Genomic DNA, 23,207 nt, shown 5'->3' with positions numbered 1-23,207 from the left:
AACATGCGGCCGCAAATCCGATGATACAACTACAAAGTCGATCATCGAACTGCGGCCTAGGGTGTCCTGGTGCCAAGTGCACATATGGACACCCTTATGTTTGAACAAGGTGTTCGTTATGGACAATCCGTGACGAGCACAGAAGTCCAATAACAAAACACCACTCGGGTTTTGATCGGGGGGGGGCCGTTCCTCCCAATCACGCCCCTCCAGGTATCAATGTCATTGCCCACGTGAGCATTGAAGTCCCCCAGCAGAACAATGGAGTCCCCAGCAGGAGTACTCTCCAGCACACCCTCCAAGGACTCCAAAAAGGGTGGGTATGCTGAGCTGCTGTTTGGTGCATATGCACAAACAACAGTCAGGACCCGTCCACCCACCCGAAGGCGGAGGGAGGCAACCCTCTCGTCTACCGGTGTGAACCCCAATGTACAGGCACTGAGCCGGGGGGCAATGAGTATGCCCACACCTGCTCTGCGCCTCTCACCGTGAGCAACTCCAGAGTGGAAGAGAGTCCAACCCCTCTCGAGAGAACTGGTACCAGAACCCAGGCTGTGTGTGGAGGCAAGTCCGACTATATCCAGTCGGAAATTCTCTGCCTCACACACCAGCTCGGGCTCCTTCCCTGCCAGAGAGGTGACATTCCATGTCCCAAGAGCTAGCTTCTGCAGCCGAGGATCGGACCGCCAGGGTCCCCGCTTTTGGCTGCCGCCCAGCTCACATTGCACCCGACCCCTTTGGCCCCTCTCATGGGTGGTGAGCCCATGGGAAGGGGGACCCACATTGCCTCTTCGGGCTGTGCCCGGCCGGGCCCCATGGGTGTAAGCCCGGCCACCAGGCGCCTGCCAACGAGCCCCACCTCCAGGCCTGGCTCCAGAGGGGGGCCCCGGTGACCCGCGTCCGGGCAAGGGAAACCTAGATCCATTTATTTTTATCATCATTGGGGTCTTTTGAGCCGTGCTTTGTCTGGCCCCTCACCTAGAACCTGTTTGCCATGGGTGACCCTGCCAGGGGCATAAAGCCCCAGACAACTTAGCTTCTAGGATCATTGGGACACACAAACCCCTCCACCACGGTAAGGTGACGACTCACGGAGGGGCCCCAGGTTTACTAAATCCCTAATTTCGATTCTGCCACAAATTTTGATTTCTGCGATTCTGTCCCTTAGGTTTCTAGTCCCAGTCAGTTTCTGACGGGTTTTTCTTTTAATCATCACCAAGAGTCCATACGTTCATTTTTTTCCATCTGACCTTTATTTGAACCCTATTGAGCCAGCTATCTGGAAACTCCACATGGTGGCCAACGTAAGCGCCTAAAAAAAGAAAAAGATTCCACCTCCTTCTTCAATCTCAATCCTTTTTCCCAGCTAAACAATTCCAAATCTGTCCGCCAGCTCCTTCACCTCATCCAGGTGTTTTCCAATTCTCTTTCCCCTAATTCCTGTACACTCAGTCACTTTTACTACCCAACCAAAATGGCAATAGGCTGATGAGACCCAGGAACCTGTTCCTGCTTTTCAGCAGCTGCATGCTCCTGTTCCAGCTCCTAGGCAGCTTCAGGTTCCCGCTCCGGCAGGGCACGCCCTACGTCTGACACTCGTCCCTGCTCCGGGTGCGCACATCATGCTTCACCTCATGTGTGGCCGCTGCATGGTTAAGTGGTGCGCCACTGTTATTATTGTCATATTTTGGCTACGACATTCGTCAAAGGAGAAGTATCTGTGCTTGGTGTTTGCGTCTTCTCGGCAGCACGCCTGTGCCAGCACAAATTTTCATTGGGGAGGGATGTCGGCGCCATTGACTGTTGGGGCTGGACATACCTGGGGCGGTTGTGTTTTTTGCGCCTGTAATGGGCAGCATTTGTCACAACACCGTTTTGTTCAGTGGAGATGTCGGCGCTGTTGGATAGTCGGCGTTGGTGCGGCTGGATGGATGGCTGCTGAAGTTGAGGATGAGGAGAGAGGAGCGTTGGCGCAGAGCGCCAATGCGTATTTGGAACCAAGAGTCGCCGCTTGGAATTGAAATGGATTTCCATGGGACAGGAGAAGTGAACCAATCTCTTTTTTCGTCAATGGATGCTACAGCTTCCTGTTGACTTTGAAACTTAGCTTGTAGCCGACGTGTGCACATTTTGAAGATGACGTCTGCGATCCACTGGTTAAAGGACACTTTGAATCTCTCCTCTTTCATCTCAAACTGCTTCAAACAACAAAGCGTGTGACGGAAAAGTGGTTAGGACTGCACGACTGTCTGTGTTTTATGTTTTGTGTTGTGTTTATTTATTTTACTTTATGTGAACTGTTTTGTTAAGCGCTTTGTTACAGCTGCTGCTGTTGTGAAAGCGCTACATAAATTAGCATGTATTGTATTGTATATTGTGTTATTGATATTTCAACGTCGTGTTTGCTTTTCTTTCATGTTGTCTTGAGGTGCATGTCGTGTACAGTCCAGGGACCGCCTCCGCGCCCTTTGGGCTTGTTTCGTGGGCATCCCATGTGCCAGACATAGGATGCTTTCAAAAAAATATATATATATTCTGTCTGAAACCTTTTGGTAGTGACGCCAGAAAAGGGGTTCATTAATGGAGCATTGAGCAAAGACTGTGTGCAAGCAGTGTATCATGTGAATTGCAGTCTCATCGTGCAATCACTTTGTTATTATGAATGTTGAAGAAAACTGCCATGACTCGAAATGTATAGATCGAATTCCACCCATGAAAGTGGCTGGTGGGAGTGATGGCCTTCGCCACCACTGATGAAATTCACTTGCGCTTGGCGAGCACTCAGGTGTTTATGTCAAGCACCGATTATGACCTTTTTTTGAATCACACACAACAATGTGCCCCGTAAAGGACCTACTCCAGATTTTCACTTCCTGTGTGTGCATTAGATCATGGCGTCCCAATACTTATGCCCATAACATTTAGGTTGTTTCATTAAATCTTCCTTCTCCATCAAGAATAACTGGTTCGAACAAGTTGATCCGAAAAAAGATACCACTTTCGCCTTTGGATTTCAGACACACACGATGATAGCAGTTGTCATGTAAATCAATACCTCCTACTTTTGTTTTGATTGTCATTGTCTTGTGTGTGCAACATAGGAAGACGTTCTACAGTAGAAACAAAACTGACTTTCTCTTCTTAACGCGAGTCTTAAACGGAAAATAACTTAAAATAAGCCTTCGCATTTCTTGACGGGCAACTGCTCACATATGTGCAGTATGTTGTTGTCCTTCACACCTAAATGAAAACATGGAGGAAATAAAGTCGACTTCACTGTGTTATTTTTATGTTTGGGGAATCACATTGTGGAACACGTTACTAAAATGAAAGTTACAAACTATGGTCGCTTCTTTGACTGAACAATCTGCTTTTGGAATGGCTGTTTTCGCGGATTAAATCTGGGTAGTCAAGTTAATTTTTCAACACCGTGTCAGTGTGTCACTCTCTGCTACACTCCGCCAAGTCATATATTTAGACCACATTTGAACCCTGATTTAATGTGTGCAAAACAATTTATCGGCCCAGCGTTAAATATTATTTTGATGTGCGTAAGCACTGATAAGATAAGATAAGATATCCTTTATATGTCCCACACTGGGGAAATTTACAGTCTACAGCGGCAAAATTGGGAGTAGAAAGAAGAAAGACGAAAAACAAAGTGTTTGCATTCACAATAAAATGTTTCAGTTTCAATGTACACAGTTCAATTAAGTGCAATATCGATATAGATAAGGTGGCTGTGCTATTTACAATTTTTTTTCCACGTAATTTTATTTTTATTTTTTATTCAGCAGTCTGACAGCAGTCGGTAGGAACGAGCGGCGGGCGGTATCTCTCCTTCTTGCATCGCGGGTGTAACAGTCTCTGGTTGAAGGAGCTACCCAGTGCTGTCAGGGCGGCCTGGAGGGGTGGGTGGGGGGGACTTTCCATCATAGCTTTTAGCTTAGCTAGCATCCTCCTGTTGCCCCCACCTCCTCCAGAGTGTCCAAGGAGCAGCCCAGGACAGAACTGGCCCTCCTGATCAGTCACTCCAGTCTCTTTCTGTCCCGGGCCAAGATGCTGCCTGACCAGCAGACAATGCCATAATGGATGGCCGAAGCCACCACCGAGTCATAGAATGTCTTAAGGAGTGTCCCCTGAACCCCAAAAGACCTCAGTTTCCTGAGTAGGAAGAGTCAGCTCTGTCCCTTCCTAATCAGGGCGTCCGTGTTGGTAGACCAGTCCAATTTATTGTTTAGAAGAACACCTAGGTACTTGTAGGAGGTCACCCTCCTTGTTGTAGGCCCAAGAATGCAGTACGTGTTATTTGTTCGGCGGTGCGATATTATTGAGATTTTCTTTTTTTCATAGAACTGATCGAGAAAAAAAAAAGAAGCAGTATTGTCTTGGAAAAAGTATTGTGTGTGAAACTTTTGATTTGTTGGCTATTCTATTTGTTAAAATGAACGAAACACGTAAATATGCTGTGTGTGTCAATGTTTTCATTTGATGGTTAGCCCTGAGGCATATGAGTTGAGACAAAGGTTGCCCTGAACTGGTTGCCAGCCAATCGCGGGGCACACAAAGACAAACATCCAAAAGGTCACGCAGAGGCACTATTTCAGCGTTCAATTAACCTGCCATGTTTTTGGGCTGTGGGAATAAACAGATTAGTTTTTCAGTTTTTGGGGGATGAACTCACTCATCCCCCAATCAATCACCAGTTAGCAGCAGATCTTTTTTTTTTGTTCCAACACATACACACAATGAATTAGCTTTCTACTTTGGTCAAAAGGTCAATTACAAAGCACAAATGAGACAAATCATGAAACGAGGTCAAACCTAAAAGCACCCAGGAATAAATCAAGTACAGTATTCCCTTTTCAAAATGTGATAGCGTTTATTGAAAAGGGTCTCTAAAACGGTTGAAGATTTACTCGAGTTTAAAAGGTCAACGTTTCCGTACCCCCAATAATTGCTCTCACCAGTTAAGAGCTCATGTTTTGATGTTGAGTGGATGTCGAAATAGTTTATAATATGATTGTCTGCTTGCAGAGAGGAGCAAACGAGCTCCCATCTTTGAAGTTAATTGTCTCCAATATCTTTTTTTGCTCTCCTGGGAACAATTTATTGTATGAGAGCGGGAACAAGACTTGAGAAAACACTCATTGTCTTAAAAAAAAGGTGTGTGTAGGTACCAGCATGTACTATTTACCTCCAAGTAAAACATGAGAAGTGCATGGATCTATTCCCCCACCAAAAAATACAATAAATAAAAGCTCACCAGTGATGGGGAAACTGAGTTGGTTAAGAATTAAAACAGAAGAATTATAATTTCTTCAGTCAAACACATGCATACATTGCTGAGTATGTGTGAGCGTGTGTGTGCACACTTCTTTTGCACGTAAAAGTTAAAAAGAAGAAACCCGTGGACCGTCAATGTCTTTGATCAAGACATCCCCACCCTCGAACTAGACCGTGGGAACCTGTAGAGACATCTCGCGTCAAATATAAACAAGCAATTTAAAGAGGGGCCGCAACTTATTAAGGGCGGGTCGAGTGTGCGGCACCTGTGCTCAAACTTTATTTACCGCGCATTATTCCCTGTGGGCTTCGAAGACGCGTTACGCCACGGCAAATCGAGCAAAATTAGCAAATCGATACCGGACATCAGATTCACTTCGACCCGGCCTGTAAACCAAAGGTACCGGGCATGGAGGAGGAAAATTGCCGCGGGAAGAGGCCGCCCTATTCGTACGCTGCTCTCATCGCCATGGCCATTGATAACAGCTCCTTCAAGAGGGAAACTCTAAGCGGCATTTACGACTACATCACATCCAACTTCCCCTTTTATCAGAGCAACGAAAAAGGCTGGAAAAACAGCGTCCGACATAATTTGTCCCTGAATGACTGCTTCGTCAAGGTCCCAAGGAAGAGCTACGGGAAGAGGGGCAACTACTGGACGCTGGATCGACCCTTCGAGGACATATTCGAGGAGAGCAAGTTGCGGCGTCGTCGTCAGAGCGTGAGGAGACCTCTAAGTAACCTGTCGAGTTCGACCTACCCGAACTACCCGACGACGTACAGGAGCTCCTTGTGGACCGTGAGCCAGCCCACCTCCCCGCAACCGAGTTTCTACCAAACGGGTCAGCTGCTTCAGCACCACACCGGCTTCAGCGACTCCCCTCCGGTGAGCCCCTATTTAATGCCGCTTTCCTTCCCCTCTGTGCACTTCCCCGTCTACCACCAGCAGCCGGTTCTGCTGCCGCAGGACCTGTATCGGCACGGCACCGTGAACTCCACCTTCGACACGGAGATGGGGCAGTGGGTCTACCAATATTTCCCCGGCATGGGGCAACGTTGAGCAATTTGAGCAGTAAATGACCATTAAATGCTGACCCCCTCGGAAAATCAGTAGAACTGCCAAATGTTATTTTTGTATTTTTGTGCTTGGATTTTCGAAATGTTTTATAGCCAACTTTGTTCATATTCTGATGTTTATTTATGTTCGTTGGCTTCTGCGCAACGGTTTAAGCACACTTAAAAAGGTTTACTTGATGTAAAATTCATCGTCTGTTGAATAAACGTGTTTTTGGATAGTTACGGTTTACCTTTTTTGAATCACGCAGACCATCATTGAAACCTGTTACACACTTTACATTAATTTCTTTCTCTGTTCAACGTTTAGCACTATTAGACGGGTTAGTGGGGTATTAGTATTTATATTATTTTTCGGATTGAATGTACGAAAGATAATTGCAAGGTACAGTAATACCCCCCCCCCCATTCAAAAAAGGTCTATATACAGCCTAACCTCAGATTGAGTTTAATTTAAACACCGAGACAAGGAAGACGCAAATGCGTAACATTGGTTTTACTGAGTCCACAAGCAAAATACTCCTCCTTCAAATATAATTCCTTTTAAAGGAAGAACTTTGTGAGAGAATGCAATTTTCTTTTTCTTCCATGTTACCTTAGGGGCTCCGCAATATAGCTTGATTGATTCGATTCTTAATTATAATACAATGATTTAAAAATGTAATTATTGCAGCAAATATTTGAAATTGTGTACGTTTCATGATTGAAATAATCAAGTATCACGAATATTATTTTATTCGTCATACAGTTGATTCATTTTGACAATTCAGTCACACATACTTTGTCAAAATAACAACGAATGACAACAGACAAAAGAAATACAGTACAGTATATACAATCAATCAAGACATTCATTTCAATTACATCATAAAGAAAGATGACTCAGTAACAACATTTAAGTAAATGAACATTTTTAAACAAGTTATTTACAGATTTGAAATAAAAAACGCTGTTCATGTCAAAAGTCGTTTCGCTTTTCATATCTTTGAGGAAATGGGAGACTCAAATACAACAATCATGCTTCATCAAAAAATAACCTTAACGCATGGAAATTGGCTTTGTGAATATGAAATTTCCCTCACAGAATAACAAGACCAACAACATTGCAAATTTCTGCAACTTTGTAATCAACACAATATTTTTTTGATAATATTTTTACCTTCAATATGTATAATATTTTCCCCAGACCTTGCAGGTACTGTATACGAATGAGACAACCATAGAAAAGATGAGTTTCACGCTCTTGATGAATCTTAAATCTAATCTTAAATTAGTTGGTTATATGTTATGAACTAACTTCATTTTATACATGTGGAACAAACACGTTTTATGAACGTAGTTGGAATATCGGATCCTATTGGAAAGCGGCCTGGCGATGACGCATTTCCGTTTCCGTCACATGAGCCCTGACAAAAGGGAGGCTTTGTTGCCCCGATTTGATTTGGGGTGTTTCATACACATTAAAAACACTTAAACACAGACACGTCTACAATTTCTTTTTCCAAGCGTTTTTTTCTGTTCGTGCAATGGAGACGTTCAACGACCTTCTGCAGCTCTATCCTCAAGTGCTGTACAGCGCCACAGCGTTCGTGGCCGGCGGCGTGCTCATCTACAAGCTTGCTAACAGGTAACATGGCCCGACTTTGAACGTCCACTCGTTCTAACATGCAAATAACAAAGCTATTATTTTGAACATTAAGTTATGTTCATGTAGCTCAATAATGACTCTTTGACTGATGTTTATATTACCTTGTAGATTTATATGAGCTTGCGTCCTGTCACCATGATCGTGTGGAGATGAATTAAATGAGTGATTACCAACCAGTGTGCTGTCGCACATTAGTGCACCGTGAGAGGTGATCAAGTGTACCGTGGGAAAGTTTCCATTGCCAATTATTTAGACAGAAAAGGGTCCGTCAATGTCTTTGATCAAGACATCCCCACCCTCGAACTCGACCGTGGGAACCTGGAGAGACAACTCGCGTCAAATATAAACAAGCAATTTAAAGAGGGGCCGCAACTTATTAAGCGCGGGTCGAGTGTGTGTCACCTGTGCTCAAACTGTGCCACGATGAGAAAATCGATACCGGACACGTCCAAAAATGTTTTGTCAATCCATCTATACCAACCACATATAGTAACAGTCATAATACAATACAATGCAATACATGCTGATTTATATAGCGCTTTCACAACAGCGGCAGCTGTAACAAAGCGCTTAACAAAACAGTTAACATAAAGTAAAATGGTAAACACAACACATAACATAAAACACGGACAGTCGTGCAGTTCTAACCACTTTTCTATCACACGCTTTGTTGTTCGAAGCAGTTTGAGATGAAAGAGGAGAGAATCAAAGTTTCCTTTAACCGGTGGATCAGAGACGTCATGCTCAGAATGTGCACACGTCGGCTACAAGCTAAGTTTCAAAGTCAACAAGAAGCTGTAGCATTCATTGACGAAAAAAGAGATAGGTTCACCTCTCCTGTCCCATGGAAATCCATTTCAATTCCAAGCGGCGACTCGCGGTTACAAATGTGCATTTGTGCGCCAACGCTCCTCTCTCCTCATCCTCAACTTCAGCAGCCATCCATTCAGACGCACCAACGCCGACCGTCCAACAGCGCCGACATAGCCACTGAACAAAACGGGGTTGTGAAAAATGCTGCCCATTACAGGCGCAAAAAACACAAGCGCCCCAGGTCTGTCCAGCACCGACAGTCAATGGCGCAGACATCCCTCCCCAATGAAAATTTGTGCTGGCACAGGCGTGCTGCCGAGAAGACGCAACCACCAAGCCCAGATACTTCTCTTTTGACGAATGTCGTGGCCAAAAAACGCTGAAAACAGTCCATATCAGGTCCGCATGATGAAACCACAAACAACATGTGACAAAACAAAAGACAAAAACACCAAAAAAGAACAAAAAAGCAAGGCTCTTGAAGAGCACTTGCCAAAGGCTGCCTACTCGGGCACCATCTTGGGGAAAAAAAACAATCAAAGGTTCTCATACTAGATGACAGAAGATACATTTTTTAAACCCTTGTATCCACTTTCTTTTTCAATATCCAATGTGAAACATGTGCCTTGGCTCAGTCAAGATTGGCAAACACCGCATTGAATGATGAGATGAGGAGATGATAGAGAGTAATGTGTCTCCTTGTCTCTCCCCCACCCCCACACACAACAAAATGTTTACAAAGCAGCGAGCCATAGCCTTTAACCCTTTGAAACCAGAAACTTAACTCCAACAACTCCTTGCCATGTTTTATAGCCACAGGTTTCTGCTCTCTTTCCAATGGTGTCAACATGTTTTTCAAACTTTGATCAATTCATAGGAAAAAGCCCCGGAATGCTACAGTGAACTGTTGGTTCTGCAATCAGGACACAGTAGTTCCATACGGCAACAGGAACTGTTGGGACTGCCCCAGCTGTGACCAGTACAATGGATTTCAGGATGTAAGTTTCCCGCACGCTTCATAACACTCTTGGCACAAGAACTATAATTTGTAGGTGTTGTATTCCATAACATTTGTTTGTCCTGATATCAGAATGGCGACTACAACAAGCCCATTCCGGCCCAGTACACAGAGGATCTGAACCATGGAGTGTCTGGCAGTATTCCTACTCGGGTGTCTCTTGGCACCATGCAGTGGGTAAACTCCAAGATGCTCCTGTGCAGGAAGTGCAACCATAACCAGTCAACTAAAATCAGGCTGCTGGCTTCTTTCATACCAAAGGATGATGTATGTATTAAAATGCTGGCTTTGCTGTTGTCCAGCCTGGAGACATGAATCCTTTTGTTTTTAATTCGGTAGGGGAACTACGACGAGGAGATTGACGCTTACAAGTGTCACTTGGAGGAGCACTACAAACTATGCAGGCCTTGTCAGGCAGCTGTAGAATATTACATTAAATATCAGAACCGCCAGCTTCGGTCCATTGTGCTCACCAATCATCTTAGACACACTCAAGAGTCTCTGAAGGGCTTTATAAAGGTATGTGCAGACCATGAAAAATTAATGTGTCAATAGGTATGATCTAGAAATAGATTTACATTTCACATCCAAGTGCCCCGGTGCCTAAGATATATATTTTTGTTTTTTTTGGGGGGGGCTTCTATTTACAGTACATTTCAAGTGATCGGAGGTATAACACTGCTGTTTTTTTTTCTGGCACGGAATTAGTGAAACATCATTTTTGTTTAGTTTTTCACTGTTGTTCAGATGTAATTATGTTTGGGTTTACTATTTCAATGAAGTTTGCATTGACAAAGCGTTTCTTGCGCTCATCTCGGCAGGTATGCATTAAGTATAGGATTTTATCTACATTTGGAAGAGCCCTGATTCCAATGTAAAGATGTCACACTGCATTTGTAATTATGGCATCTGAACCCTATAGTGTAAATAAATCGAGGACACGTGTAAAATTTGAGACCCGTGAGCCGTATTTGTCCTGCCGATCTGTTTTGTGGCCTGCAAAAGGTGATTTTAAAATTGTGCTTGGTATCAGTTGGAAGCAGTTAAAGTTTTTACCTTTCGCAGGAAACGGGGCCATCTTTAAATTGTTAGCATCGTTACATTTCTGCCCTGGAAATTTGACTACTTATTTTCTAATCCATGAAGTTCTATCTCGCTTACAGGGCTCCCTCTCTGCATCCTGTCCTCTGGCTGTCGTCTTGCTCAGATGTCTCTCGTTCCTCGTTTGTGCTCTTCTGCTCGCTTTGACTTTCTCTGCTGACCAGCAGACTTCAAACGGAGGACTAAATCATTCCCAATCAATCGCCCACAACGTGTCCGCCACCAAAAATGGCAGCGATGGAGTCACACAGCCATGGCAGAGTCTGCTGGACCTCCTCCCGGTTACACTCGTAGACAATGCCAAGCTCTTGTTGCTCTTCGGACAAGCTCATCAGGTGGCGGTCATTTGTGTCGGCCTGTCATCGTGCCTCATTGGTCTCCTATTCGCAGGAGCGGCCAGGTTAGTATCACTCTGCTGCGAATATCTGTTTGAGGAGGAAAAGTCAACTTTTCATCTGGTGTGATTATCAGGTTGAGGAGAATTGATATTGTGTCTTCGGTGCTGTGGTTCCTGGTTTGTTGTTGGCACCTGTTGGCAGCGTACGTCGAGGATGACGCCTCCAGCTGGCCTGCCACACACGTCACCACCGTGTTGTGTTGCCTTGTCAGCTTTGCCGCCGCCGTAGCCACACGCAACCCTTTGAGTCAACGAAGAGGCAGACATCGAAGGTCAGAATCTGAGCGCTGATGTACTTTGCAAGATGGTTATTGTTGCTTCTTCGCATTCTTTCTTCATCTTTCACAAAACCAGAATCATGCAGAAATGTGGGTGACTTTTGAGTGGGACACAAAACAACCTCACCGTCAACCTTAAATACTCCTTGTGTAGATTACCCAATGTTTTTACAAATAGGACTTGCTGTAATTTTTGGACTAGAAGTTACTCCGGACTTTGAGCCACAACAGTAAAAAAACAAAAAAAAAGCATAAAGAAGAACATGGATCTGTATGTCACCCAGGACTATATCACATTTCTAGGGATTTTTTTTTTTTTTTACAAAAGAGCGAAAACATTCGCGCTTGAACTTGAGTCAAAAATTCCTGTTACTGAATTCTGTTGACCACAGTGAACAAGTTCTGGTTGGATTCAAAACTTTTGCTTCGAACACGTTTTTCTTTTTAGTTTAAAATGGCTTACCTTAACTAGGATCCCATGATGCATTGTGGCCAAAGGTCAAATCCTCATTGGTTTTTCTGCCATTTGGTGCTGTAAAGAGAAAATTCTAGCAAGATAGCTGGGAGAGAGACTCTCTTCATGTATTTCCGTGAGAAGCGGCAGCAAACTAACAACTTGCGTCACACATGGGTTGCCATGACTATTACAACTTCCGTTTCTTCTTCCTTTTTTCATTCCGTTTCTATTTCTGCTTTCTTTTGGCGATTGGCAAATTGCTTTGACGCATTACCACCGCCACCTTCTGAAATGGAGTGAGTGCGAGATTTGAATCTGAAAATTCGAATCATATTAATTGCACAAGTTGGACCTGAGTGCAAGTCGCAAAACCAGTCAAAATACAAAATAGATGGGACTTGTCCCAAAAATACGGTACTTAGAAATAGCAAATGACTTGAAGCTGTGCGTTGCTTGGTTTTTACATCATCAGCATCATCATGTGGAACAAACCTAGACACGCACAGAATGAAATAAATAGCTCGTAAACTTGTTATAAAGGGTGTGGTAACGAAGACGTCACCCAAATTTGTGAGCAAGTTAGAACATACAGCAGTAGACATAATCAGTAAATATTATTTTATAGTGCACTTGCCCTATTCCATAACAGCCCACCTCATGTCATTTAAAATCATTGTCAGCTTTGAGAATGTAATTTATTTTTAACATTTCTTGTAAGACCTGTAGCATTTTTACGCTCACTATAAAGTATTTGTGCCACATAATTTCCTTATGCCGTGAACTATAAATATCACCTTTTTTTGGGTGGGGGGGGTCGCCTTGTATCACTGTTCAAACACGACAATTGACCAGCGGCACCAGTGGAACAATATTTAATCCATAAATCACTCGTCGAGATAATAAGCATGGTATACGGAATTTCTGTTAATCAGAAACTTTGTTCTCCACGCGCGCCACTTAGCTCAATCTTTATGAAATGATGGAGGGGGAAAGCTTGTGATTGTAACAGCAGCTCATCTTTTAACGTATTCTGTAAAAATGCCACGTCAATTTAGTACTTTTAATTCTCACTGGAGTACCTTATATTATCTCTCCTGCGAATTTGCTGTTGATATTATGCTGCACTGTAGTTGAATAAAATGGTGATGTTGTTGGATCATCAGCATTTGAAAGCCTTTTGGAAAAGGAATTGATGTGTCCCTCTTTCTAGGCGCCCAGCAGTTTCTTTTTCTTTTCTTTTTTCTCTCCCCCCTCTTTACTGTTCAATGTCTGAATGTAGCCATGACTGTCTATTCATTGTGTCCTCCACATACCAGCCATTGCTTTGTAGCCACTTGGACTATTTTCTTTCCCCATCTGTTCATCGATGTAAAAATGAAAAACACTCACTGGGCACTTCATAAGGTCCAACCTGCTCAACCGATCATAAATGTGCATCAATATCTACTCAGCCAATCACATGGCACTGGTTTGCCACGTTCAGCATTGCAGCCATGATAAAGGCCATCCACCTTATGACCACGACATACTGTACTTCCCCCAATTTAATCAAACGCCACTCTTCAGAAATGGGTGGGACCTGTACAAAAATGGCCACTGCTGCCAAGTAACTCAACATAAAAAAAAATGTGGCCCATCAGGATAATTGTGTCATGGATGAGCAAAGCATCTCTACGGAGTGTTCCCTCAGCATTGTTCAATCTTTTGTCTGGGCAAATTGGGAGAAGAGAACCCAAGTGATAGGACTGTAACCCGAAAGCAATATTACAACGTGTACCTAATCACACACACCAAGTAGTACTTCAAAAAGCTGTGCAAGTGGGATTTCTAACCACAGGCACAGGTTGATCTTTTTATCACAATGGCTCCTTTGGCTGGTGTGTGCCTTCACTTTCAGCCCTTTGTCACTGTCCACTTGCTCGATTTTGATGTCACATGTTCCACTCTCCCCCGGTGCATACAATCTGAGGCAATGATTCCCAACCAAGGTGCTGCGGCACGCAAGTTAGCTGCGAGAGATCATCCGGGGTGCCTCAGGAAATGAACCAATTCCACCAAGTGTGGCCTGAAATGTACATCATGGATTGCAAGATATTTTTGGTCATCTATCGGTGCCAGCCACATACAGTGAAAGACAGAACCATGAAATGCTCTATTTATTCGATGACAGAATGCACAATCAACCTGTGTATCCACTTGTCGCCATTCATACGACAGACTCAATGTGGTGTGGCTTTTTGGAAGTATATTGGCTTGGTGTTCAAATAAACAGGCCGGCATAAGATACCGAGTAGTTCGATTCAGGAGGAAGGGGGAGGCGGGAATCATCATTATTTCAGGATTTTTAATTTTTTTTGTTTGGTCTTGTGAGAGTTAAGTCTTGAGACTTTTTTTTTTGTAAAATGGGTGCACTGGCTCAAAGGTTGGGAAACAATGACCTGAGGTAACACCGGTTTTAGTTGTGATGTTGTGTGGGATAAGCATGTGTCTTGAAATGCACTACTTTTTTCAAATGTAGCCACAGCTTCATAGGCCAATATTTGTGTTTTACTCTTTTTTTTTTTTTGTATAGCACTGTAACATGAATAGTCCAGAACATTATGTGAAGTCTTTTGGACACCCTGAAAATAAAGTAATATTTGTGTAAAGCAAGTGTCAAAATCCCACATATGAAGGGAAGTACGATGGTCTGAGACCCTCCTCGCAGCTGCTGTCTCTCGTGGCCTGCAATATATTGTTTTATTTTGAAATCATTTGCTGGACTTCAGTTATTGTTCTCAACTACGAGGCTTGGATCTTATTTTATTTTTCATAGTAACTTAATCCACAAATAATTATCATATTTATCATGTTTATTCATTCTTGCAAGAGTTGAACGTTCTCTCATAATATTTATTTATTTAAAGCAAGTAGTAAATTGGCAACAATGGAGCACTGTGATTGTTGGCTTGAAACAAACTCAAATGGGAGTCCAAAAAGTCTAAACATCTTGCTGGAATATGCGGTGTCACCGATTGTCAAGGCTTGTATTTTTCAGCTGTTTGGAAAGTGTTTGCACACTGAAGTCTGATTTATTAATTTTTTTCCAGTCTTCTGTTATTTAAGACTTTGTAGGATTTTTTTTGCTGTGTGTATATATAATAAACAGCTTATGTCAGTTCGTGTCCCCCTTTTTTTATTTTAATTTTTAAAGTCCGGTGTATGCAAATTCAAATAATTATTGAAAACATCAATTGGCGTCTTTGACTTGAGCTCAGACTTAACTGCCACCGAATAACGGTCACACGTGGCTTATTAGATGACCTCATTGTGTGATGCTGCTTTGATGTGCATGCACGTGCAGCTGCTGCTTTCTGGTTCACAGCTGCGGCGGCAACATTTGGCCCCTAACTTTTGCGCGATGCCTTTTGAGCATATGTTCAATATCCTTGACAGCTTTCTTTGAGACCCACTAATCTCTTTACGTCAATGGACGCGACAGCTTCGCGTTTGCTTTCAAAACTCAGCTTGTAGCAAACGTGCACATTTTCAGCATGACATCTCTGATCCACTGGTGAAATGACACTTTGTTCCTCTCCTCTTTCATCTATAACTGCTTCAGACAACAAAGTGTATGCAGAAAAGTGGTGATTGCACGACTGTCTGTGTCCAATGTGTCGTGTTGTGTTATTTTTATTTTCACTTCAAAATGGCACCGCGAGAGTGGCTGCCTTTCCAGCAGCTCCTATATTTTGTTGTTCTACTTCTTCCTTTCATAACTTTGCTGCTGTGAATTGGGAATTTTTCCATTACGAGATTAATAAAGGTTTTCTTATCTTATCTAATGCCCCTCACCCTCCCAAGTAAAACAATTCAGAGTTCGAGTAGGACAACCTGCCTTGTCTGTAACATTTTATGTCGTTTCTCGATATATCTGCATATTAGCAGGACACGTACTGCTACAAGTGAGACAGAACTATGTGAATTGACATCTGCGCACGCATAAAACAAATACTGTGTGCCAAAGTTGTCTTAGTAGTCTGCAGCAATTTCCTACAGTCGCAGGTCAAATGTTACGAGTAAGAAAGTACGACAAATAACCCAAACACTTTATTCTTTCTGCTCAATTCTATCAGTTGCCGCCCTATTTGGTTGACCGTTTCAGTTGCAGGTCAGTAGACTGTCACTGCTCTTGTTTTGCAGAAACCTCCCGGATTCCTCCATGCGCTCCCTGAGCAACGAGCCCGCTTTGCTTACCCCCGAAATGATCCGCTCCTTCATCCCCGCACCTCCTCCCAACATCTCCAAGCTCATAAACCACCAAAAGAGTCCCCCGAAGCCCAAGGGCTCGCTCTCCTCTCTGCCGCGCCGTCTCAAGAACGCCCTCTGCCTTGGTACCATCTCCACCTTCACCACGACGGGTAGCAATTTTTCCATTTTTATTTCACCTAAATGGGGTCCTCGATATATGGGCCAGTATCGGTACTGGTATCGGCAAATTTGTGCTCAAGTTGAAACATTCAGTCCAGGGGTCGGGAACCTATGGCTCGCGGGCCATATATGGCTCTTTGGCTCAGATTAAAAAAAATAAAAAATCTCGCTTGTTTATTAATGCATCCATCGATCGATTTTTCACGGCTCATTTCCTGTTCGGGCTGCAGTTGGCTCCAGGAGCCATTTTGATTGGATGATACTGGCCAACGTTGCCGTTGCTGTGGAAACACTTGGACGCCCCCTTTTGAATCAACCCGCTCGGCCATTAGCTCAAAGCTAATCCTAAGGGAATAAGATGGCGAAAAGAAAAAAAGATCACGAGTTTGGTAGACTTCAGGACGAATGGACCGAATTATTTGCCTTCCTGGAGAGAAGAGGTTCTACGGTGTTTATGATTTGCAATGACAAAATACCATCGATGAAACGGTCAAATGCAGAGCGGCACTGAGACACGCCCCGTGCAAAATACTGTGCGAGAGCAGAAAGGAAGCGTGCAAGTTACTGAGCAGTGTGCAAGCTTGCCGGCACTTTGTGTATCGACCCGGCAAGCTGACTTTCATTCCGATAGTTGTGCTGGATTTTTAGCAATCGTGAGGAACGGAAAACCATTCATATTAATGGTGAGTATTATCACAAACTAAATTTTAAAAATACATTCAGAGGCTTATTGTACTGAAATTTTGTTAAAATCACTTTTAAAATAGTTATATTTGGCTCTCACTGAAATACATTTCCAAATATTTTGCTTTGCCCTGCTGGTAGCCCCTCATTAACCCATGCTAACGCAACGGTAAAGTCCGAAATTTCTGTTACGTCTGGATGAAAATTATAGAACCCTCATGGAAAACCAGCAAGTACGGCAGTAACCGAGTATGCAGTGTGAAGATATATTTTTAGGTTGCTGCTCAAACTAGTTGACCGCATGAAGGTGTCTGTCCATCACCTCGACTTCCTGAATTTCAATCTGCTTCAGCAAGAAATGCTGAAATGCTGAAAGGCTGCATTATTTTGTTCTGCCACTAGGAGGGGTAAAAAGATTACATTTTGCCTGACCATCTCAACGTGTCCTGTCCACGTTGAAAACCTTGTTCCTGGAACCTATCACTATCACTAAGAACTGCTGAAAGTGAAGTGGTGACATTACAAAGGTCTCATTCTTGTTTTTCAGATTCAGGCTACTTGTTCAGCGGAAGCAGACCAGCCTCAGTCTACAAAGACTCCCCTCCCTCAGGTATTGAAAAGCAAAGGTAGACCATAGTCTCCTCTGCGGAGTTGGTTGATTTTGAGACAAAATGTTTTTCATTAGAAATAATGCAAATTCAAAGTCGCCAACTCCCCCATCATAAAACCTCTGTTAAATTCGTTTTCCATTTAAGACACTTAACAATTGTACAAGCAGATGGCTGTTAAGAATACAGGGCATCTTCAACTTCATTTTTCCGTTCTACTCTTTAAAAAAAACAATAATAATCCTTGAATGTGCCATTTTATTAAATGCCTTATTTCGGGCCATGCTTATTCCCAACTCCATTTATAGAGCACTTTAAAAATAACCATCACTGCATACAAAGTGCAGCTACCAACAATTAACCCCCCCACCCCCACCCCCCAAAAGACTCCAAATCCGGCTCATTTTCCCATGAAGAAGCTGCTATTCTTGTCCTGTCAAGTCGGCTGCTTTCTTTAAAAAGTGTCATGCAGCCTCCAAAGGCCAGGGGGCGCAGTTTCCCCATCGCAACAAGTTAGTATCCATCACCAATTGTGTGGTTGTGACTCTTCCTAGTTGTGTTAGTAGTTGTCAAGTTCAGCCGCGTTTGGGCTGCATGTGTGCAATGGGCTTGAGACCACAAGTTGCTTTTTCAGGGTCGTCAACTTGACATCAAGAAACTCGAGGGAGGACCATGACATGTCAATACGTTCATTTTGTTTTCTCGTCACCCCTGTTTGCTCCAGACTACTTTTCAATGAAATCATGGAGTCGCCCATCATCGCCCGGCCTCTCGCCGACTCCCTCGGTTGATGGCTCCTCGACATCCAGCTCGGGCTCGGACAGACACAGTCGTCCTCTCATCAGCCCGGCACGCCTCAACCTTCGTCGGAGTAAAGCCACGATGCACTCCAACAAGACGCCGTCCACTTTCAGGTCCCCGCCGGTGTCCCCGTCACAGGTTCTCCTCACGGACCAGACCTTGATTTACAGCAGTCGCCTTTCGCCAGATGTACCGCTTTTCTCGAGCCAGAGTGGTGAGTAGTGAGTAGAGCCAAAGCAGTGTTGGGCATTCATTCATTCAGACTCCTAGTGGACATTATAAAAGCACTGTTGCCATTTGAGGATAGTTTCATACACAACGGCTCACATTTTGTAGGCGTGTATCCCAGTGCCACATCTCATTCTGCATATTATTCATTCATTCATTTCTTACGATCCGCTTATCCTCACGAGGGTCACAGGGGGTGCTGCAGCCTATCCCTGCTGTCTTCGTGCAGTAGGCGGGGGGGGACACCCCTAACCGGTTGCCAGCCAATCGCAGGGTATACACAGACGAACAACCATCCGCGCTCACACTCACACCTAGGGATAATTTAAGAGTGTTCAATCAGCCTGCCATGCATGTTTTTGGAATGTGGGAGGAAACCGGAGTACCCAGAGAAAACCCACACAGCCCCGGGGAGAACATGCAAACTCCACACAGGGAGCTCAGAGCTGGAATTGAACCTGGTAGCTCTGCACTGTGAGGTCGACGCGCTAACCACTGGACCACCGGGTCGCATATAATAATGCAAAAAAAAAGAAAAGAAGCTATTTCTGGCGGCCGCGTTCAAAAACTCACCGTACAAGACGTGCGTAAGATTTTGATTAAATGTCTTGTTGTGTTATTTAGGGCCTGCCAAATGCCAATGGCTTGGTCTGCTAACAAAGGCTCATTTAAATACAAGTGACTGTCTTTATGTCATCCCGTTCCAGATTTGACTTCAATACACGAAGACAGCAGTGTGAAGGAGAAAGCCAGCAGCACTTCTGGGTCTTTAACGTCACTGGCTGGCTCGGTGACCGGGTTGCTAGAGAGCAGCCGCTCCTCACAAAGTAAGCTCATCAAGGACCTGATCTTGGTTTATTTATATATGTATTGATTTACAATACAATACAATACATGCTGATTTATATAGCGCTTTCACAACAGCAGCAGCTGTAACAAAGCGCTTTACAAAACAGTTAACATAAAGTAAAATAATAAAGACAACACATAACTTGAGATGAATGCCACCACTGGCACCAGCTAGTCTTCCAGTGGTCTAAAAAAATATTCCATCAAATGGCCGTTTTATTGTTGTTTTATGAAGGTTTGGAGTTGAAAAATAAAATAAAGCCAGGGTTCACACATGAGTGACTTTGTGGCTAACCCACTTACAACCCCCCCCCACCCCCCCAGAGTAACATAGACAAACGGGTATTAGGACAGTGCGTATGCACTTTTTTGGTCTTCTGTCTTGTCACAAACGATACAAATGGGAAGCCAAAAACAAGAGTAGAGATCAGTTAATCCGTTGGCCCTTACGGGCCTGAAATCTGCTCCACAGACATCTCAAGTTCTTCATCTTTTGGAATACGTGTTTCAAAAAACACACAGACAGAAAATTCTTTCAAGCTCTTTTCCGAAGGAGTTAGTCGCTCAAATTTGTTCTCTGTGTTGGTCTGCAGTAAATTCCAGTAGTCAAATGTTGTGGAGGTTGTACTAAATAGCTCAACTAAATTAAAAAAGAAAAGTTTCTTATGGAAAAATTTCCTCATTTACTGTCCAACTTGATCACAGAAGCAGCCTCTTAAATGTACAGTATGCAGTGGACCTGAGAATGTTGAATGTTTTATTTTTCTTCCCTACTCCAACTCATTTTCCCCATCGCTAAAAATGGCAATTGAAAGGAATGCATTGGCTGGGAGTAAGTTGAAAATAGCTCCCTTCTCGTTAAAGAGTTTGAACAATCTTGAGACCTGTCGTAAATCTCAGCACCTTATAATATTCAAGATTTATTTGCTTGGTCTTGCGCAGATACGACACGCTGTGTTTGGATGGTGCTTTTAGTCATCAGCCTGAGCACCAACCTGCTGTTTGCTGCGCTCTGGATGTCCTACAACTGGAGAGGAACACTGGACAACCTTCGACTCCTCTTCCCCTGGTCCAAAAGGTTTCAGTAACTTGCTTTGAAAAGGTTCTCGATTATCCCAAACCACGACTCATGCTTTAGGAGATGCGATGAAAATCGGCTTTTGCGTACGAGGGTTTCACCGGAAATAAATATGGACAGCGGTGATGTGTCGTGCAAGAATGTGCTTCGCTTGGCACTTCTCATGTGTGCAACGTTTTGGCACCATTGCTCCCTTATGGACCGTCACCTTCAGTGTGACCTGACCTGGTGCAATGTCACAGTGACTACTTGTGGAAACATCAGTTGCTCGGGTTTGTTTTGAATTGAGATGGGTTAAAAAAAAAAAAAAACAAAGAGGTTGGGGTTGTAGTCAGGGGTGTGTAAAAGCAGTGACCCGAAGGACTAGGAAATGGAATATTGCGCTCCACTTCAAGTCGGTCACCGCGCTTTAGTGCACTCAGAATAGGTCAGGCCAGCCTCTATTTGAAGTCGAGTCAGCAGCGGCCGCATCAAATGCTTGCGAGGGCCAACGGTGATCGCCGTCTTGTGGTGCCGCGGCTTCGACAGTCCGTTAAAATATGTCCGTACGTGAAAGCGGTCCTCTGCGTAAAAAAAAAGAAAAAAAAGAGTGGACACCTGCCCGAGAGAACCGTGCAAACAATTCAACAATTTTTTTTTTCAAAAGGGCCGATTGTGTTGAATTTCAACTTAATATCTTTTTATAAAAGCTTCCAAGCGCTATGTCGCTGTAATTAAAATATAAACGTTTTTTAAAATTTATATTAAAATGAGGTCAGCGGTGAACAAAATGGAGCATCTGCCTCTGCAATTCGCTACTCTGTAACGATTTGGGGATCTTTTTATGGACCCTCTCATCTGTTATTCACTGACAAATTTCACTTCACTGTTTTTATGCTCTGGACAAAGCACCGTCTAATGTAAAAGAAGTAAATTGCTTTTCATACACTCTTGTGGCATTTTGGTGCTATGAAACTACGTTCATGTGAGGGGAGAAAGTTCCTTTAGACAGGGTTTACACTATCTGAATGCGATTGCTCTCTCTTGCCCCTGTAAAGTGGTGAGTGTTGTCAAGCACTTGTCAGCTGCAACTGAAGTTGAGTGCAAAAAATTAACTGTTTTTGGATTCAGTCAACACCCGTTTTGGCTAGCCTGCAAATCCAGACTCAATCATTGCTTATAGACCCATCGCACATATTTTTGAGGCGGGGCAAACATGAGCAGACAGCGAAATCAGTGAAGAGCGGGCACGAAAAAAAAAAGTTTTAAAATTAACGCTTCCAGTGCCGTCGGCTGCTTATTCGTTTCTAGTTATTTAAAGCCGATTTTAATGCTGAATGATATTAACAAACCATTGTCTCTTGCGGAATGGACTTCCTCCACCGAAGCGTGGCCTTGTTCACAAAAATAAATACGTCACAGCAAATAGATAAAATTGATTGCACAGTTTTGAACTGGGCCTGAGCCGCAGTGCAGGGCTGGCTTTCCAGAACCACTTCCATTTGGAAGAAAGTGGCTTCGGCTTGCCAGGCTACATTTTGGCAGGAGTTGTCTGCCTCCAGAGTAAACGAAACACTTTCACGTTTGGAGTTTTCCGTTGTGAATGTATTTGCACTTGATAACCGTATTTTCCGGACGATAAGACGCGTCGGAGTATCAGGCGCACCTTCAATGACTGGCCTAATTTAAAACTGTTTTCATATATCGGGCACACCGCTTTATCATAGAATAGAAGTGACAATAGCAGCTGCGGTTGCGTTATGCATCCACTAGATGGAGCGACACTAAAGGAATACACTACACTACAACTTTATTTATATGGCACTTTCACAATGACTACAGTTGTAACAAGTGCTTTACAGAACATTTAAAATGTTACTTCCAAGAAACCAGAATGTTGATCCTTATAAGATAAGATAAGATATCCTTTATTCGTCCCACACTGGGGAAATTTACAGCCTCCAGCAGCAAGAATGTATGTAGAAAGAAGAAAGAGAAAAAAAAACAACAAACATCTTTCAATTAAATGCAATATGAACACAAAATGGATAAATCGCAGTACTATTTACAATTTTCCTTCACATGATTTAATTATTATTATGATAATTATTATTATGCAGTCGGTAGGAACGAGCGTCTGTATCTCTCCTTGCAGCGCAGGTGTAACAGTCTCTGGCTGAAGGAGCTACCAAGTGCTGTCAGGGCGGGCTGAAGGGGGTGGGAGGGACTGGCCATCATAGCTTTTAGCTTAGTTAGCATCCTTCTGTTGCCCACCTCCTCCAGAGTGTCAAGTGAGCAACCCAAGACAGAACTGGCCTTCCTGACCAGTCGCTCCAGTCTCTTTCTATCCCGGGCTGAGATGCTGCCTGACCAGCAGACAATGCCATAATGGATGGCTGAGGCCACCACCGAGTTATAGAACGTCTTAAGGAGTGACCCCTGAACCCCAAAAGACCTCAGTTTCCTGAGTAGGAAGAGTCGGCTCTGTCCTTTCCTAA

The 23,207-nt window shown here is 43.6% G+C and overlaps 2 protein-coding genes and 1 long non-coding RNA gene across 4 annotated transcripts; 2 read left to right on the top strand and 1 right to left on the bottom strand.

The window, feature by feature from the left end:
- Positions 1-5,305: 5,305 nt before the first annotated feature.
- On the top strand, positions 5,306-6,585 carry LOC127596868 (forkhead box protein E4-like). The gene has a single exon (XM_052059838.1). It carries the CDS (start codon positions 5,696-5,698, stop codon positions 6,344-6,346), a length of 651 nt encoding a protein of 216 aa, XP_051915798.1. The 5' UTR covers positions 5,306-5,695; the 3' UTR covers positions 6,347-6,585.
- A 1,154-nt stretch (positions 6,586-7,739) lies between these two features.
- tmem201 (transmembrane protein 201) lies at positions 7,740-22,377 on the top strand. The gene is made up of 11 exons (XM_052059779.1): positions 7,740-7,987; positions 9,699-9,819; positions 9,912-10,106; positions 10,179-10,358; positions 11,003-11,340; positions 11,412-11,609; positions 16,255-16,472; positions 17,714-17,776; positions 18,499-18,789; positions 19,511-19,630; positions 20,595-22,377. The coding sequence occupies exons 1-11, from the start codon at positions 7,887-7,889 to the stop codon at positions 20,738-20,740; spliced, it is 1,971 nt and encodes a 656-aa protein (XP_051915739.1). The 5' UTR covers positions 7,740-7,886; the 3' UTR covers positions 20,741-22,377.
- On the bottom strand, positions 10,455-12,243 carry LOC127596878 (uncharacterized). 2 transcript variants are annotated; one of them, XR_007961575.1, is made up of 2 exons: positions 12,079-12,243; positions 10,455-11,676 (listed from the first exon to the last, which is right to left on the bottom strand). It is a non-coding gene; the product is annotated as an uncharacterized LOC127596878 (long non-coding RNA). The 2 variants fall into 2 exon arrangements; XR_007961574.1 differs by having other exon boundaries at positions 10,455-11,578.
- Positions 22,378-23,207: the final 830 nt, after the last annotated feature.

The sequence above is a fragment of the Hippocampus zosterae genome, chromosome 2 (assembly GCF_025434085.1).
Source record: "Hippocampus zosterae strain Florida chromosome 2, ASM2543408v3, whole genome shotgun sequence".
In the NCBI taxonomy this organism is placed as follows: domain Eukaryota; kingdom Metazoa; phylum Chordata; class Actinopteri; order Syngnathiformes; family Syngnathidae; genus Hippocampus; species Hippocampus zosterae.
This window is presented reverse-complemented; position numbering and strand designations above follow the sequence as displayed.